At 40.9% G+C, this 17,528-nt stretch overlaps 1 protein-coding gene across 1 annotated transcript in view; it reads left to right on the top strand.

Annotated features, from left to right (window-relative positions):
• zmp:0000000846 (tenascin) overlaps positions 1-15,899 on the top strand; it is a 39,311-nt gene extending 23,412 nt beyond the window's left edge. The window contains 12 exon segments of the mRNA XM_036140474.1: positions 1,276-1,548; positions 1,768-1,890; positions 6,269-6,412; positions 6,502-6,621; positions 6,718-6,861; positions 6,951-7,087; positions 10,085-10,220; positions 10,551-10,702; positions 10,840-10,936; positions 11,024-11,185; positions 12,837-13,000; positions 14,819-15,899. Coding sequence (XP_035996367.1) covers positions 1,276-1,548; positions 1,768-1,890; positions 6,269-6,412; positions 6,502-6,621; positions 6,718-6,861; positions 6,951-7,087; positions 10,085-10,220; positions 10,551-10,702; positions 10,840-10,936; positions 11,024-11,185; positions 12,837-13,000; positions 14,819-14,929 — 1,763 coding nt within the window. The 3' untranslated portion in view covers positions 14,930-15,899.
• Positions 15,900-17,528: the final 1,629 nt, after the last annotated feature.

The raw sequence follows: 17,528 nt of genomic DNA, 5'->3' as shown, positions 1-17,528 counted from the left end.
TGACAAAGCAATAAAATGTTTCTGTCTATGAACATGGGTGCAGCAAAGCCTCTTGCAAAGCTTCTTTGCTGCAGACGTTAGAAACCGTAAGACAGTCATCTTAACATTTCTTAATAGATCCTAGGATGGCTGGGATAAAAAATGCAAGTGCAGCATGTAGTACAGTTTCACATGCTCTGAGCTGGAGGATCTGGTGGGATAAAGTAAAATCCTTATCCCAAATCAAGGCCCAGGGCCTTAATGATCCTGACTGCAACCAGAACACCAGAAGATGGCATCACTGCATGGAGTAATGCTCGCAGCAGCTTACTGGAAGCACTCGCATCAACCATGCCTCAACGAATAGTTAAAGTGATCAAGAACAGTCGGGCAGTTCACTAATTAGTCCTTCATTTAACACTTTTAGTCTTTTCTTTTTCTGATACCTATGTTATTTCAGTTTTTGAACAGTTTTAAAGGTCACTTTCAGTAAATGATCTGATTTATTTATTTGGTCTTTTGCTCTAATCTGAGTTCAACGTACAACCTCCTTAAAATGAACCAGTGGGAAATGTGAGCACCTGTAACTTTTTTTTACCCGTGTCGGAAGATGTTAATCAGGCGTGCACATGTTTTTAATGGTGAATCTTCACTTTCATTCTTTTCTTACCTCCAGCTCTCGTTTATGATGCAACCATGACTTTAGAGAAAACCTCACCTTGCTTTTATTCCAAGTGTATGCAGCTGCATCCTCAAAAAGAAGAGACACGGAGCTCCCTTCGGTTTCTTCTTCACTTCAAAATATGAGCGAGCATAGTTGTTTGCTTTCATATTTTGTCAGGTGTTTTCCTTCACATTGTAAATTCATGAACAAATATCAGTTGTCACAACTTAGCATCGCTCTATATGCTGTTGACCTCTGCTGCAGTTTTATAGATTAAAACCAAATTTATTTATGTGGGAAAACACTGATAAATCAACAGATGGTCTGAGCATGAAATGTCTGTTGATTTCATTTTTCAAATAAATTGTTTGTCTCATTATCCTTACAATGCACTGAATGCATCCGGTTTGGGCTTGAAGATGCATGGGGAGCTCATCTCAAACGACACACTGACATAAATAAACAACTACAAAAATTCTTCTCATTCTCTTATGTCTTTTCTGAGCCGTCCTCGGACTGATTGACACTAACGGATATTTTAGCAGGCTGGAAAATGAACCTTCTTTTTTTCCTGATATCTGATCACTGTTGCCAAAATCCACTGCTCCGCTCCTGTTTCCTTGTCTAACCAGAGGCAGAGCCAGAGGTGGAGCATCTCTTCATCTCGGACATCACAGCCGACGGTTTCCGCCTGTCGTGGACAGCCAACGAGGACCAGTTTGACAGATTTGTTATCAAAATAAGAGACAGTAAAAGATTAGCTCATCCAAAGGAGTACAAAGTGCATGGCAGTGAGAGGACAAAGGTCATAACTGGGCTCATGAGTGGCACTGAGTATGAAATTGAGCTTTATGGCCTCACAGTGGACCAGCGTTCCCAACCTATAACAGGGGTTGCTCAGACAGGTATATGAAAAATGCTGCAAAGTGTTACATTTTAGACTAACTTTCATTTCTTTCCTAGCGTGCTTTTAGTACAACGTTACAAGAATTCCACTAATCATCTCTTATTTTCTGGTTTAAGCCAAAAATGTCAAATGGAAATAGGTCTGATGGGTTCGTGATATTCTTTTCACCGTGATTCACCTTTTTCATGTTTGTGCATTTGCTTTTGCACTCTGCTAGGTCTGAGTGCTCCGAGAGGACTGCATTTCACCGAGGTGACCGACTCCACAGCTGTAGTTCACTGGTCCGTTCCACGCTCTCCAGTGGATAACTATAGAATCACCTATGTGCCCTTTGAAGGAGGTAATAGCGAAGTCAGGGTTCTTCCATTGCTCTGCTGATTAAAGGTGTTTACAGTGGTAGTTAGTGTTATTTATGCACAAATGTACAGTCAAAATGTCATCACATTGTCAGAACTAGTTCCATCACACCCATGAGTCAAAAACAAAATACCACACTCTATGGTATAGTGGACAATGTTTATCAGCTTCGAGTTCTGGGGTGATCCCTTGTTAGAGTCCATCCAAATTCGTCTATTGGGTGAGGACTCTTTAGACAAAGCAGAAGTGTATCAGCGGTTACCTTGATCAGTGCTGTCCGAATAGTGCAGTCAGTAACAAAGGAGGTATGAAAAGGAGCCTTTTTGCTTCCTTTTACGGCTAGTTTAGCTTGCAACGTCCCTTACCAGCACTATGGAGCTATAGGGAACTATCTCTGCTTGACACAATCCTCTGCTTGACATGACGCATCAGCAAAGCCCACCTCACTGAAATCCACGAAAATGACCAAGGACAAGAGAAAGAGCACTTTGTAGTTAACTTTTTTTGAAGGCAGTAGGCACGGATTTGAATCACATCATCCATGTCCTTTTCTGTCATGTAATGACACCGGAGTTAAAGGTATACTATGCAACCGGGAAGCTCTCTGAGGCTCCCCCCAGAGGGCGAAAGTAAAAGTGCACTGTCGTAAAGATGCTCAGCTGTTCTGGTTTCTCCGTCAAGCCAGGCGCAGTTGTTTTGAGCTTAGCAGACAGGCGAACGCAACGAAAAGTCGAAAAAACGGCAGTACAAACAATGACTAACACAGTGAAAGTATGAACATGCACACAGAGAGAGTAACCATTCCAATGTTACTTACAATCGCATCAGCAGAAACGCGAGGTCCGCGTCAGCCTTGCAGCCTTCTTTTTCTTTTAGCTCTTGCCATTCGGAAAAAGCTTGCCCGATGTTCACCCGTGTACGACTCCTCTCTCTGTCCAGAGCCTTTTTGCTCGTTCTTGCCTGCTCCGACAAGAGCTTTTGCTGTTTTCTCGCTGGTTCCGCCATAATAACTGCACAAATCTAGCAACAAGCATGCCTTTCACTGGGGGTGTGTAGCAGTTCTCGCCGTAAAGCAAGACCGACTCTCGCGATGCACGAGACTTCTGAGCCTGTGGGTGCGGGCCGAGGGCTCTTGCAATTGCAAGTGCGGTATTTCCCCCACAGACCACCAGGGCGGCCGAGAAAACCTTTGTTCGACCTGAAATGACTCATTTAATCATCCAAAACGGTATGGAACACATTAATTAACTAAAAAATGTTGCATAGTATGCTTTTAAAGGGTGTCTGAAATCGACACAATAGTCCAAAGCTGCTTTCCTCCCCATGATGGAGGTCTAACTGTTGACCCATGAAAGGTCAAAGAACAGGAGTTAGGAGCTATTATTAAGGGTATTCAGATGGAGCCTTAGTTTCTCTTTGCTGGCTGCACATGCTCACTTCTAGTGTTTGTGTATCCGATTAGCTTTGGTTTGAGGCGTTCATTGTAGCTCCAGTGCTCTCAACATATACTTTGAAAATGGCTAAGAGTCGCAAACTGTCTTACAAGTTTAAGAGGAAAAAAGGATGGCCTCAGAAATAAGACTGTAATGTATTTGGGAGATTTTTTTCACATGATTCCCCTGAGAAGCAGAAAAGCAGGTAAGATGGTCTAGCGCAGTTATTCAAAACTTGGTGTTTCTTACCTACATTTCCGGAAAACATGTCCACTATACCTTAAAAGCGCAAGTCACCCCAATATAAAGGAATATACCAACACATTTTGAAATACCATCAAAGTGTAGTGGGCGGTTCCAAGAGACACGACTAAAGGTTTCCACATACCGCACGGACTCCGTTCTTACTCTCTGTGGACGTTTTACCCTTCGTACTCGACCCGTTGCCTATATTTCTTGTGACTAATTCCTACAAATTCTACACTTTCTGCCAGTGGGAAAAAGTGGGGGAAGGGATGGTAAAATCTTTGATCAGCTAGTTGAAGCACCTACTGCACACATGTCAGTTTTCACAGGAAGGAACTGCGATGTTGCGCGTCCTTGCTGCTGCATGCTTGGAGCAGCTCAGTGTATCAAACTCTGTGTCACATATAAAACAGTTTGATGTGAAGACTTCTTGCCGTTGAGCAGTTTATAGTGGGACACCAAGTGTGGGGATGAGCGTTGAGGGCTAAGCGAGGCTCGGGGCTGCGGTCAGGACAAGGGAAAGTGACATGCTGAAACATGGCGTGACCAGGGCGGCATCTGGTGGTATTGCCATGGATCTGTCTTTTGAGGTCGAGGATTTTACCTTCCACAGTCCAAAAACATGACTGTTGGGTCAATTAGTCTCTCCAAATTGCCCTTAGGTTGGGTAAATGACTATTTGTCCCACGTGTCTCTGTGTTGCCCTGTGACAGACTGCCGACCTGTCCAGGGTGCACCCTGCCTCTCACAAAATGACTGCTGGAGCTAGGCACCAGCCCCCACACAACCCTGTACAGATAACTAAGAACAGGCAACGGCTGGATGGATGGAAGAGAAAACTTCATATTTTCAACGTACTTGTTTTTAAACATTAAAAATCCTATAAGCTCTTCAGTTCAACTTAGAGGTTTAGCTTATTTGTTTTTACAGCTGATTGTTCTTTTGCAGAAATCAGAACGCCAATATTCTTCTGAGATGTGGATGGGGTAAATAACATAAACTAATTGGTGTAGATTTTTCACCAGTATTTATATTAGCGCAGTGAGACTAATTAGACCAATAGTTTTATACTGAGGCTGGAGTACAAAAGAGGATGCTGGGAAAACCATTTAGCTCCATGAAGAAAGGCCCTGGTTTGGAATCCAGGACCTCCTTTCTGAGTTGATGCCAGTGTGAGCCAGTGAGCCAAAAGCAGACTAGGCTGACAGAGAAAAGTTTCCCCTATATCATATAAAGGGTAATAAGCAGGCTGTCCAATGATACATAAGTAAGCAAAATTGTTCTTACGTTTGTGTTAAATTCATATATATTTAATGTGTTTTTCAGCATCTGGTTATTGTGGTTCGTTAAAACCTAAGGTTTAATAGAATCTGTGTTTAAATACTTTTTAAAATTTGACTGGCGTTCTTTTATCAGCAAACTCTACACACATATGGAATAAATGAGTACAAGCATTTATTAATAGAAATAAATTAACATCCAGAGAACACCACTATAGAATGATGTTTATCTGAATTAGCATTATATTTCAATCAACAAATTCCCTCTACTAGGCTAGAAAAACTTAACTAAGCTATTAAGCAAAATTAAGATAAAAGGAGCTAAGGAACTATGTACATATAAAAGAATCGAAAGGACAAATAAGATGGTTGAAAACCATCATGAGAATGATTCAGTGAATCCTGGTTCACTGCAGATCCAAGTTAGAGAGCCAATGTTCATCTTAAAAAATATGGAATGAGGTTAAATTAGCTTAACTAATTTAAAACAACATTTGATATGTGTTTAAACCCATTCACAATGCAAATCCTGAGTTAAACAAAACATTATTCCCGAAAATAACATTTTAAAGTATGATTACCTTGATTTTATTGATGCGATTATTTCCCCCAGGCAGCTAGAGGGCGGTGTAGCGATCGGTCATTAGCTTGTTGGGTTAATGCAGCATGGGCTCTCTGCCTGCGCCTCAGCTCTCCTGCAACAACTGAGAAAAATCACAAGGCTGGTTTTGGTATAGGGGCTGATTCATTACGTCACCATTTGATTGTGCAGAAGACAGACTGCAGACTTAGCTTCAATCCAACCTGCATATGTGCATGAGTGGAGGACTCCTCTCCTAGAGGGTCCATGTGCAAGTAGAAGGATAAATCCTAGGGTGCTTGGTACATAGCAGTGTTGGCACCCCCTGCTGTGATGGGTAGTCCCCTGGGGGCCTGTAAAAGTCTCACATTTCAGTGGTTTTAAACTTACAGTCTGATTTTATCCTCCATGGGTGATTGCACAACATAGAACTGCCCAAATTATTCTAATAATTATCTCACGCTACTATGAGCTTGATAATCTGAATATTGTTCTTTAATGTTTTTAGTGTTTGGACAGATTGTCATATAGTTTCAAACCCAAGTGGCTTGGAATATATTTTTAAACCCAGTTTTATCATTTTTATCAGTTTAGATTGATATTAGGAGCAGTAAATTGTATCTCATCCAACATATCTACTGTGCACAATGATGCAACACAGTTTGTAAGAGCAGCTTTTCTACTGTTCAGCAATAGACTTTTAAGTGAGGAGGATCACATATAGGGGGGGTGGAGTGCAAATAATAAAGACAATGTGATCTGTCACCATAGCACCACGGTTGTTTTTCTGCACTGAGTTTGTTTGTTCTCGCTCTTTCCCAGGAAGCCCATTGATTGTGACGGCAGATGGGAGCGTGTCTGAGATGCTGCTGGTCAATATGTTTCCTGGAAAGACCTACCAAGTAACCGTGAGTTCCCTGAAGGGTCTGGGGGAAAGCGAGCCCAGCACAGGCACTGTAACCACAGGTTGGCTTTTGTTTCTCTTCTCATACAAAACTTCCCATCTTTATTCAGACGTTAAACTATATTTTAAGGAAAAACACTGTGTCCTCCAGCTTTGGACAGTCCCCGGGGTCTGACTGCAGTCAATGTCACAGACACATCAGCTCTGCTGAAGTGGCAGCCGTCCGTAGCCACTGTTGATGGCTACGTCATCACCTACAGTGCTGATACAGGTGCTTTTCTCACTCAAAAATCTGCTAAAACCCTTCCTGATTGGTATGTCAGTCTGATCCCTTTGATAAGATGGTTTCATTGAAATTTTGCGCCAGTGTCCCCAGTGGTGGAGCATGTTTCTGGGCACGTAGCAGAATTCCAGATGAACACCTTGGTTCCAGGAACTCTCTACACCGTTGGGGTTTATGGTATGAAAGACGCTCAGAGGAGTGAGTCCACTGTTACTGAATTTACCACAGGTAGGTCAGACGACACTAAAGAAGAAATATGCAGAGCTTTTGGGCACGGTACTTTTCCAAAAAACTAAATCCAGATTGTGTTTCCTTAGATGTGGACCCTCCTCGCGACCTGACGGCTGTCGACGTTCAAACTGAAAGCGCCACTCTGACATGGAAACCCCCCACTGCTGCAGTCACTGGCTATATGCTCACCTTCCCGTCTCCAGAGGGAAAATTACTTCAGCCGGTATTAACAAAAAAGCCACATTATTCTTCTTGAAATATTAGTACCCAGTCACGCTTTTGCAGTCATTTTTACCTTTTTACCGATTTTACTGTCTCCGTTATGTATGCTGGCAATTTCCATTGACTCAACGTTACAGAAAATGATCTTAATCACAAAAAAACATATTTTTTGCACAATTTTGATAAATTTATGGTTACGTGCAGAGGAAAGTTTTAACAAGAACAGTGCATCTGATTTAATCTGAAGATCAGAATGGTTGTTCCTGAAGGGATTACTGTGTGAAATCTTTCTTCTTTTGTCAACCAAATTTATCTTCAAGAAAACAAGTACTGTCATCATCGCTTTGCATCAGAAAGGTTTCACACATAAACATACCTTTGCTAGTGGGACTGAACCTAGATCAGCCATTTATGAAATCATCAAGAACTTCAAGGACAGTGGTTCGGTTACTGTGACGAAAGCTTTAGGGCAGACAAGAAAGATCTGTGTCTCAACTAAGGGCTGGAGTTAACCAAAGCGCAGAGCCTGATCACAAATGGCAGCAGGCAGTTGTGAGTGGTTCAGAAAGGAGGACACCTCTGGATCGTGCTGGGCCAGCAAAGAAGCAACTTTTTTCCAGGAAAAACATCACAGACACGTTGACATTTTGCGGGAATTACCAGGATTAAACTGTGAAGGATTCTTTAGGACATCAGAGACAAGAACTGTACTGATGAAAAAAAAGTGAATACTACCGTACGTCCTGTGTCTGCTGACAGTGAAGCCTCCTGAGATCATTCATGTTTGGGGTTGCTTCTTGTCCAATAGATTTGGCTCACTCACTATTTTCCCAAAAACACACAAATATAGAACAAATACTGAATGGTGTCAAATCCATGCTAAGCTCCTTTGTCCAACGATCCAGCCACAGTTTGATGAACAATGCTTTTTCCAGCGAGATGGAGCAATAAATCACTGGGCTAAACTAAGGGTGCTTCCACACCAAAGCAGTTTGGAGCACTTTGAAATTTCCAGTTTCTTTCAAATAGTTTACTTCATTTGGCCGTGTTGGACAACTCATCTGCACTCTGGTGTGACCCAAGGAGTAAAACTCTGGAACCCCTGAAAACATGGGTCTTGGTTTGTTTTCAAGTAAACCTCCACACATCAAAAGCAGTTAGAGTACTTTACCTGGCATAATACTTTATCTAGTTTTCAATCTGGTTTCTGGTTCAAAGGTGGTTGATGACTTTGAGTCTCTAATAAGAGGAAGTAACACAGTTCTCTCAGACTGTCAAAGGCGTTTGACTCCATTGGCACAACATTGATTTAGAGACTCCAGTGCAGGAGTTGCAGACCATTCTATCTCTTGGTTTCATGATTCTATATCCAACAGCTCTCAATAATACAGGAAGCGGTTTAATTTTTTGACCGCCTAACAGCTTCAAAGGTTAGTCCTCAAGTGTTGGCCCTTGGACAGCTGCGCTGTATCATCTACAATAATGCTCATGCTTAGTATGCTCCCGATACTGTTCTTGCAGCACACAAGAGGCCCGGAGCAAACCTCAAAATGCCTTCTGTGACTTAAAACTTGTTTTGAAACCCGACAAATCCAAACCAATGCAAATTTCTCTTTCAAGATCAAAGTCTATAAATTGCAGGATAAAATACTGAGCAAAATATTTTTTTTATTTTCATTAAGGTCTCACATTCAGCAACTAGTGAAGAAACTTGAATTAAAACTGTTCTTTTACTTGCTCCTCAATCTTTTTATAAAGCGATGAGAAGACTTCTGCAGCTTTTATGTGAGTACTGGATGGTGACATTGAATGCATGCTTCCTCTGAGTGTCTGCATGTGTCAGACTCAGTCTACCGTGGTGCTGTTTAATTTATAATAAATCTCAAAGTTTTTACTAAATGCTGTCTTTCACATGAGAACCCTCCTCTGTCCACCAGAGGACTAAACCACTGGACATTATCATCTAGAAAGCAATTACTGGAATACAACCAGTGAAGCTTTATCAGTCAAAAGACTGCGAGTCGTTGCTTACTTTGCTCACAGAACATCTACCATCCCATGATCCCATGAGAGCAGACATAACTGGGACAGAGGTATTTTCAGTATGTGGCTCCATCTGCCTAGAATCCATTGCAGAATCTCTCGAGTCCAAAACTTTCAGCTCGGGCTGTCAAAATCACTTGAGGGCCAAAAACTGAATGAAAATAAAGAATTTAATCAAACAGTTGTGATTTTTTTTTTTTTTACTTGCTGTACAAAATATGATAATTCTATATAAACACATTAGACTATCTTTATTTTGCCAATTTTAATAAATGAGTTCCAAACAGATTTGAATGCGCCAAAGTGTGCATTGGATCAAAAGTTGTTAAATAGATGTATCATGAAATTAAAGCAAATTGTTATCAAAGACGTTTTTTTTTTAGTTGTACCTAACATTCAGTTCACCATTCTATTGTAAGATTTAAGCTTATCTATAATAATTTTGCCCTAATTAAAAATGAAAAGTCACTATCTGCACCAGTCACTTATGCCGGTCAGCCAAACCTGGGCTGCACTCTGGACATGCCTGGTCTCGGCTCTCTAGGACCCTGTTCTCTCTAAGCACGTTAAAAGCATTTTTAAAGGACTTGGAAATAAATATGTCATCTGAAAGCATTTAAACCCTTTTCGCTCGCTGCCTTGCTTCATGCTCATTCTGGGCTGCTTCGTCAGATAACTCTCCAAGCTGGCAGCTGTCGTGACAGTGTGTCAAAGTTTGGGAGGGTTGGATCCGTTTTGAAAAAATGCGGCGTGAAAGCGAACCAAACCAAACAAATGTGGTTCTGCCTTCCCTCCTCCTCCAAATTCCCCCGGTGTGAAAGCAGCCCATAGGTGGCTCAAGGATCAAACCTTTCTATTTTTTTTTTTTTTTACAGCCAGGAAACCCCAAATCTGAAAACATTTGGCCACAACTGCGCCTACAAATTGTTGTTCATTTTGTCTTTGATCATTGCAGGTGATGCTAAGCCCCACAGCGTCCTCCTACAGCATGTATCAGCTAACTGGCTCCACAGAGTACGTCGTTCGCCTCCAGGCCATCTATGGAGCTCAGAGGAGCCACTACGTCACCACCACCTTCACCACCAGTAAGGGTAAAATCATTTAAAACCACAAATCTCTCAGTATTCGTATCCATCCCAAAGAAAAACAATAAACGGCTCATGGCTTAATGGGATTCTGTCAGCATTGAAGGCTCTGATTACACATTCCAGATGTGTTTCTATTGCTAATCCAATCTAAAGCAAATTACTAATTTTTCCTCTTCCCCACACAACTCTTGTGGGAAAAAAAATGTATTTTCTTTTCTAAAGTCATTCCCATTCCTATATATTTTAGGGTGAATTATTTTCTCTCACAACCATGAAGACAACAACAGTAAAGTGCCTGTGTCCTTGGTGTCTTTCTAACATGCGGTGTTCCAGTTGGACAGTTGCACGCTCGCCCTCGAGACTGTGCTCAGATTCTGTTGAACGGGCAGACCACCTCTGGCCTGTACAAAATCTACATAGGAGGGGAGGAGAGCCAGGCTCTCCAGGTTTACTGCGACATGACCACGGATGGCGGAGGATGGATGGTGAGGAAGCACGTTTCAGATCACGCCAGTACGGGCCAGCCGCTACGCACCACCTGTTTTTCTGATGATATATGATAGAGAGGCCCACGGAGACCTTAGCTGTTGTTGTGACACTCATGAAATCCAGTACTCTGCAGGTTTTCCTCAGGCGCCAGAACGGAAAGCTGGAATTCTTCAGGAACTGGAAGAACTACACAGCTGGCTTCGGGAACATGAATGATGAGTTCTGGCTGGGTAAGAGAACTCCTCTTCTGGCATCATTAACTGTCTCTCTCTCTCGCTCATACCCCTTCTGAGACACTCTTTAAACCTGGCCTATAGGTCTCTCACCCCTCCATAAAATCACGTCTCTGGGACATTACGAGCTGAGGGTGGACTTGAGAGATAACGGAGAATCAGCCCACGCGCTGTATGACAAGTTCACAATTGCAGAGCCGAGAGCACGATACAAAATCTACTTGGGAGCCTACAGTGGAACAGCAGGTATGTGACTGTACGAAGGTGAACTGAACTTTAAATATCCACCATATACAATGGATTGCTTAATTCATAGGAGTCCAAACGTTTTGCACCATGGACAAAATCGCCAGATTGAAAGCTCTCAACAGTCCTTAAGTTTGTTTTTTTGTCTTTTTCCAATTAAAAATTAGAAATAATTTCATTGGCAATTATGTTCTTTACTTGCCCAGCAATAAGCAAACATTTAATTTTTACTTACTTAAAATGAAAAAAGTTAACGGAAAATTATTGTAGGTCAGAGAAAGGCTCTCAGACGTTTTTCCCAATAAAATAAGATTTTTGGGTCAACTGTTTTCCACTTCATTGATCTAGCAACAAAAACAAGAACTTTTTTTTAAACCCCTTTGCTCTATTGAGCCTATTTTAATGAACTGGTTTGCCTAATTCCGTTTTTGAGTAAAATGTTGCCTCATGGCTGTGGCCCTTCTAATATTAAAGCAAAGGCACAAATACAGGGCTAGTAAAAGGGAAACACCTTGGGCCTGATCTTCAAAGATTCCAAATAAGGCGCAATAATTGCGTGGGCAGAAAAAAACAAAGTTTTTGGTCCTGTTCTTCAAAGATTGCATCCACAATGGATAAAACAGGCCAAAACCAATTCAGTATGCCCCATTTTAATGGGTAAAGACAAAGTTCTAAGTAATGTTTCAGTTTCTAATCTCTCCAGACACCCAGGACGCACAAAACCGTTTTTTTTTTTTAATGAATGGAGAACTTCTGCTACTTGCCTTATTCTTTTTTTAAAGACAGTATCAATTATTATAAAAAATAAAGGAAACAAAGCTTCTGGTTTGTCAGCTTGCTGTGCACCTGGTATGAAGATCAGCTTTGTACACGCTAATTAGTTTGCACGTGTTTTAATACACGCAGACATTTTAAAGATCAGGCCATTTGTGTTTTAGCTAACAACTTCCATTTAGGAAGATACACATCTGTTATTAAAAATCTCACACTAAACAATAACAGGACTTCTTCAAAAAATGTAATAATAAAATAATTAAAATGATTGGTTTTAGAGGAACTGCTGTAAATTGATGTGATTACTTTGGCACCGAGGTAGGGTGGGCGAATATTGCAAAAGGTCAGGCTGGATCAAAGAAGATGGACACATTTTCTGTTCTTCTTTGTGGACTTTAGGTTTTTGCCAACGTTCCAGTTGTAATTCCTTCAATACTGACGGGACAAGTTATGGAGAAAATTTGATTTAAAGAACTGATGGTTTGATGTCAGACCAAATCCTTCAGCTGAAGCTCATTTTAACCAATAGTACTGGGGACTTCAACTAAGACCCTTTTCCAAACAACTATTTCTTGATGGCCAAGTGTGCACCAACATATCATTAATGCTGTTTACCTCGTGAATTAGATGCTTAAACACAGTCAACATTGGACACAAAAGAAGGACAAAAATAGGGAAGCTAATGCCATGAGTTAGTGAATTAGAGCCTCTGAATTATGCATTGGTGCCAGCGTTAGCAACATTCCCATTTAAGTCTTCATTTCAATATTTCCAAGCATGTTTAGCTCCATTGAAATAAATATTTTGAACAAATCATGCCTTTTTAGCTGAAACAGTGAAACCAGTTATTAACCTCTTCTATTTCATGTGTTACCAGGCGACTCCATGTCCTACCATCAGGGCCGTCCCTTCTCTACTTATGACAATGATAATGACATTGCTGTGACCAACTGCGCCTTGTCCTACAAAGGTGCCTTCTGGTATAAAAACTGCCACCGTGTAAACCTCATGGGGAAATATGGTGACAGCAGTCACAGTAAGGTATGTAACATGATTTATTTTACCCTGTATGAAAACCTGAGCTTTTCCAAGAAATATTACGTTTTTTTCACTGGGAAACCTAATTTGGCCTATATGCTTATCTCTGTAATAACTTTATTCAATCAATAATGCAATCCTGTATATTTTTCTCATTATTTAAATGATAACTAAGTATCAAGTTTGAAAATTACTATTTTAGTCAGGGTGAGAGCGATAGGAGTTCTATCTGATAATACAGCTGCAACCAGATACACTTTATAAATTAAACACCCCCTGTTTTAAGTCACTTGGGGTTATAACATTTATTTCTATTTGCTAAATGCCAGATTAATGAGCGAGAAAAGTTTGAGTTTTTTTATTTGTATTTATGAATTGCTTTCTTTAAAGTTTATGTATTTCCTCAGTATTTGGTAGGCTTGCTTTTTAAACTGTATGACTTGAATTAACTCTCTCTTGAAAGTTCAGAGGAATGGGCCAAATTTACACGAGGCTTCTCACAATCGTTTGCTGGATTTTAAGCACATTCCTCCTGGCAAAACTGTAATTAACTAAGTAAGGCTTGTAGGCTCACTTACAACATGATACAAAGAATATGATTACTGAATGTTTGTGTGCTGTTTATCATTTCCCCTTTCTTACTACGGGACCACCACCCTAGTTTTCCACTTTAGCAGTATTTTCATGAAAAGTAGTCAATACATTATGTATTCAGAAAAAGGAGGTTAAAAATATGCTATCTGGGAGAGCTGCAGGAACGTTTACGCCAGTGTGCGTGAACGTTCCTTGTTAGCTTAAGAGAAGAAGAAAGAATTAAGACCAGAGTGGATTTGGGAGATTTTCTTCACTGAGGAGAGGAAGAGCAGGTAAGACGGTTTTGCACATGTGCAGTTATTCAAACAGGGACTTGGGGAAACTTCCGGAAGAATTGCCGACTCTACCTTTAACAAAGCTACCATAGCAGACCAAACTATTGCAGAAATCATACCTGTTGCTAAGCAACACTGCATCCAGCATGTTCTGAGACCCCTTCGACTTGCAGGACGTGTTCTGCGACATCATTCAAGATTAGAAATAAAGTGTCTCAATGCCTGCGCTGAACGAGCTGCTCTGGCTTCTCACAGTGATTTAGCATCTACTATTAATGCACAACTATGCAAATTGCAGGATTTCTATAATAGTTTCCCTCCATTTCCAGATGTGTGCTTCGTTCCACCCTAGTCATTTCTGTCCAATGGGAGCACCGATTGTCACATGCATGGCTCTGTTCACTGGCAAAAAGTACAGTGCGATAGCAAAGTAAACCACACCAAACCAAAGAGTACTAATAATAAAGTCTGATTTTGGTCTGAACCAAACAAGCAGAGCAAAGTACTTTCCTGGTGTGAATACACCTTTAGCTTCCGTAACCACAGAAGCCGCAGTCCTCTTGGCCACCCGGTATCTGTTAGCTGCTTCCAAAGGACAACCAAGCTCTAAACTCCTCCCTCGTCAACTTGATGGTTTCCATCAGCACTGGTGTCCACCAGCAGCAGGTGGTGGACTGGTGTCCAATGACCTTCAGGCCACGGCTCCTGGAAGCTACATCTGCGAAGCTACATCATTCTCTTCACCCAAGTGTCCAAGACGTAAAAGAGGTCTGATGATACAGTTATGAAAAGAATCATTGACCTTTGGCCCCGGGTGGATTGGTACCAAGTACATTTATGGACCACCTTTTGCTCAAACATCTGATCATTGTGGATATTATGTCTCTGCACGTTGTATTTCATTATCTGGTTTCACCCGTGTTTAAGTTTATTCTCGGTTCTCTCCCCACAGGGAATAAACTGGTTCCATTGGAAGGGACACGAACACTCGATCGAATTTGCAGAGATGAAGATTAGGCCTGCCAACTTCAGAAACGTCGAGAGCCGAAAGAAGCGTTCATAAACTTCTCAAACCATCGCTCCCTACCCTTCTGCTCCTGCACCTTATTGTCTCTGATGAGCGCCCCCTGGCTTTAGAATCGCTCTCCACACACAAATCAGCACAGAGTAATTTACTGGAATCCAGTATTGGGTTTTGCAAGATAACTTTGTAAAATCACATCAAAGACTCGGACGGCAGTAAGCCTTTTCTAATTTTCCTAATATGGCTGTCATGTGATTCGCTCCCCAGCAGAGTAGTAGTTTGAGCTGTTGTGTTTTTAAGAGTCTTGTAAATGAAGAATAATGGGCTTTGGGGAACAAGCAACTACGTGTGGAAAATCCTCTTAATCTGTGACATTTTACATCCACTGCTGTACCCCAATGACAATATATGTTGAATAAAATTTTCAATAAAATAAGCATAAAAAATTATTTCAATGACCATAAATTAAGTGTTTATTGTAAAACCACTCATCAACATGCTTGCTGTTTATATTTGAATTCTGTTTTGGTATTCTGGTTGAAAAAAAGTAGCATCTGGTGCTCTGTATAAAAAAATAATAATAAAAGTTCAGTTTAATAAGTGAGCGTGAGCTTTTGTTATTCCTGCACAATCTTCCTCTGCTCCAGCAGATGGCGGTGTTCCCTCTGTGTACACAAAAAACTCCTGATGGTTTTTAGACACAGAAGAGGATTTTTACACATCAGCATGTGCAAAGTAACCTTTCTAATTCAGGTTAATACGATGGATTTTTTTTTTAAAGCTCTGTAATTAATTTTTTAGTGTTTGGATCTGTAGTAGGGATGAGGCAAATGTATAATTGATTGGTCAGTGTGAAGTTTTGTTAAAATTGCTTCCAGCTATGATGATCCAGGTCACATACATTTAGATGCTTTGGGAGGAATGATTAACCACTGAAGAGGACGTTGAAATACATACATTTGCATGAAAAAGTTTATTTCTATGTAGTATTAAAAATGCACAAACTCAAGTTGAATGATTTTTTTTTTGTTCATATTGTTGGCTGTTTCTCTTTAGTATAAATGAATAAGAATTGTTAAGTGCTAAAGAAGCTACGGGGGATAAGGTGAATAAGGTTAGAGGTGCAACAGGTTCTCTACCCCGTTCCAAAGTTTAGTGTTCGCTTTATCTTTTCTCTTTTGCAACAGCAGCCCGTTTTAGCAAGCCACTCAAGGTTTTGCAAAATCAATACATTTTCTGCTGGTTTCAACGAATCTGTCCTCCACTAAATTGGAGCAATGTGCAGACTTGGAGTTGCCTAATCTGCTGAAATCAGTCTTTGTGACACAGTTTGGCTAAAAGCGATTGATCTGTGTCCCACTTCCATTTGAAAGTAGGTTGTCTTGGTCTTTCAGCAGCAGCCAGGTGTTAGGGTTCAGACTGCCCCCCCGGCGTTGGCTACCTTTCCACCGTAGTCAAAGCTGCAAAGGAAGTGCCACCACACCTGGCACTTTCAAGTACAGTGTTAAACTCCTTCCACCAAACCTTTACACTGCAGCATGATGTTGCATGTTGCCACCGCCATGTTTCGCGGTGGTAAAGCTTTGTTCAGGGAGATGTTCAGGTTCATACAGCGTTTTGCATTTAGGCTAAATAATGCAAAATTGGTCACCTATAGCCAGAGCTCCTCCTCCCACATGTTTGTTGTCTGCCCTATACACTGCTTGTGACAAATTAATTTATTTTTTACTTCTTATGGCTTTCTGCTTTCCACTCTGGGCCTCTTGATTGTTTCCCTCTTCTATCCTCTCCCTGTCCAAACTATTATTTGAGGTGGGAAGCCATATTTTGGCAGGTTTGCAGTTTGATCCACTCTTTCCATTTTTAGATGATAAAGTGGTTGGTGCTCGTTTAAATGTTCAAAGCTCTGGATATATATATATATTTTTTGTCCTAACCCCGCTTTAAACTCTAACCCTGCTTTAAACTTCTTCATAACTCTCTCTCTGACCTGTCTGCTGTATTGATTGGTCTTCAGATGCAGTTTGTTCTGTAATGTTCTATAAAAAAAACACCTCTAAGGTCTTCGTCAGAACAACAGGATGTATACTGAGATTAGATTATACATGTTTACTTTTCAAGGCAAGTGGCTGCGCTAAATTTCCTCTAGGGGCACTAGAGTGAAGGAGGGTGAACACAAATGCACTCCACACTTTTTAGATTTATTTATCTGCAAAACAACTGGAACCATTTTACATTTTGCATATTTTTCCCACCACTTCACAGCTATGCACCACTTTTTTTTTGGTCTGTGACATAAAATCTCAACAAGATTAGTTGAAATTTGGGGTTGTAATGGGACAAAATGTGAATGTAGTTCAAGGGATTTCGATAATTTTACAGGAAAGGTTTTTTTTTTTTCTCATTCGGTCTTTCAGGGAAACTGTGAATGTTCAGTCACCAGCTGAGTAGCAGCTTCTGTGTAGCAGAGCTAGTTTATCAGCCTTCGCATGTTCACAGAAACAGAGGCTCAGCTGTCGGACGGTTTTGGCTTTCAGAACATTGTGTTTGAATATGACAAAGAGGCTTGATGAGACATTAGATGTCTGTCGGCGCAGAGCTGGGAGTTTTTCCATATTAAGTTCAAGGTTTAGAAATA

This window comes from Fundulus heteroclitus, chromosome 8 (assembly GCF_011125445.2).
Source record: "Fundulus heteroclitus isolate FHET01 chromosome 8, MU-UCD_Fhet_4.1, whole genome shotgun sequence".
Lineage (NCBI taxonomy): Eukaryota > Metazoa > Chordata > Actinopteri > Cyprinodontiformes > Fundulidae > Fundulus > Fundulus heteroclitus.
Note: the sequence above shows the minus strand (reverse complement) of the source record. Positions and strands in the feature narration are given on the sequence as shown.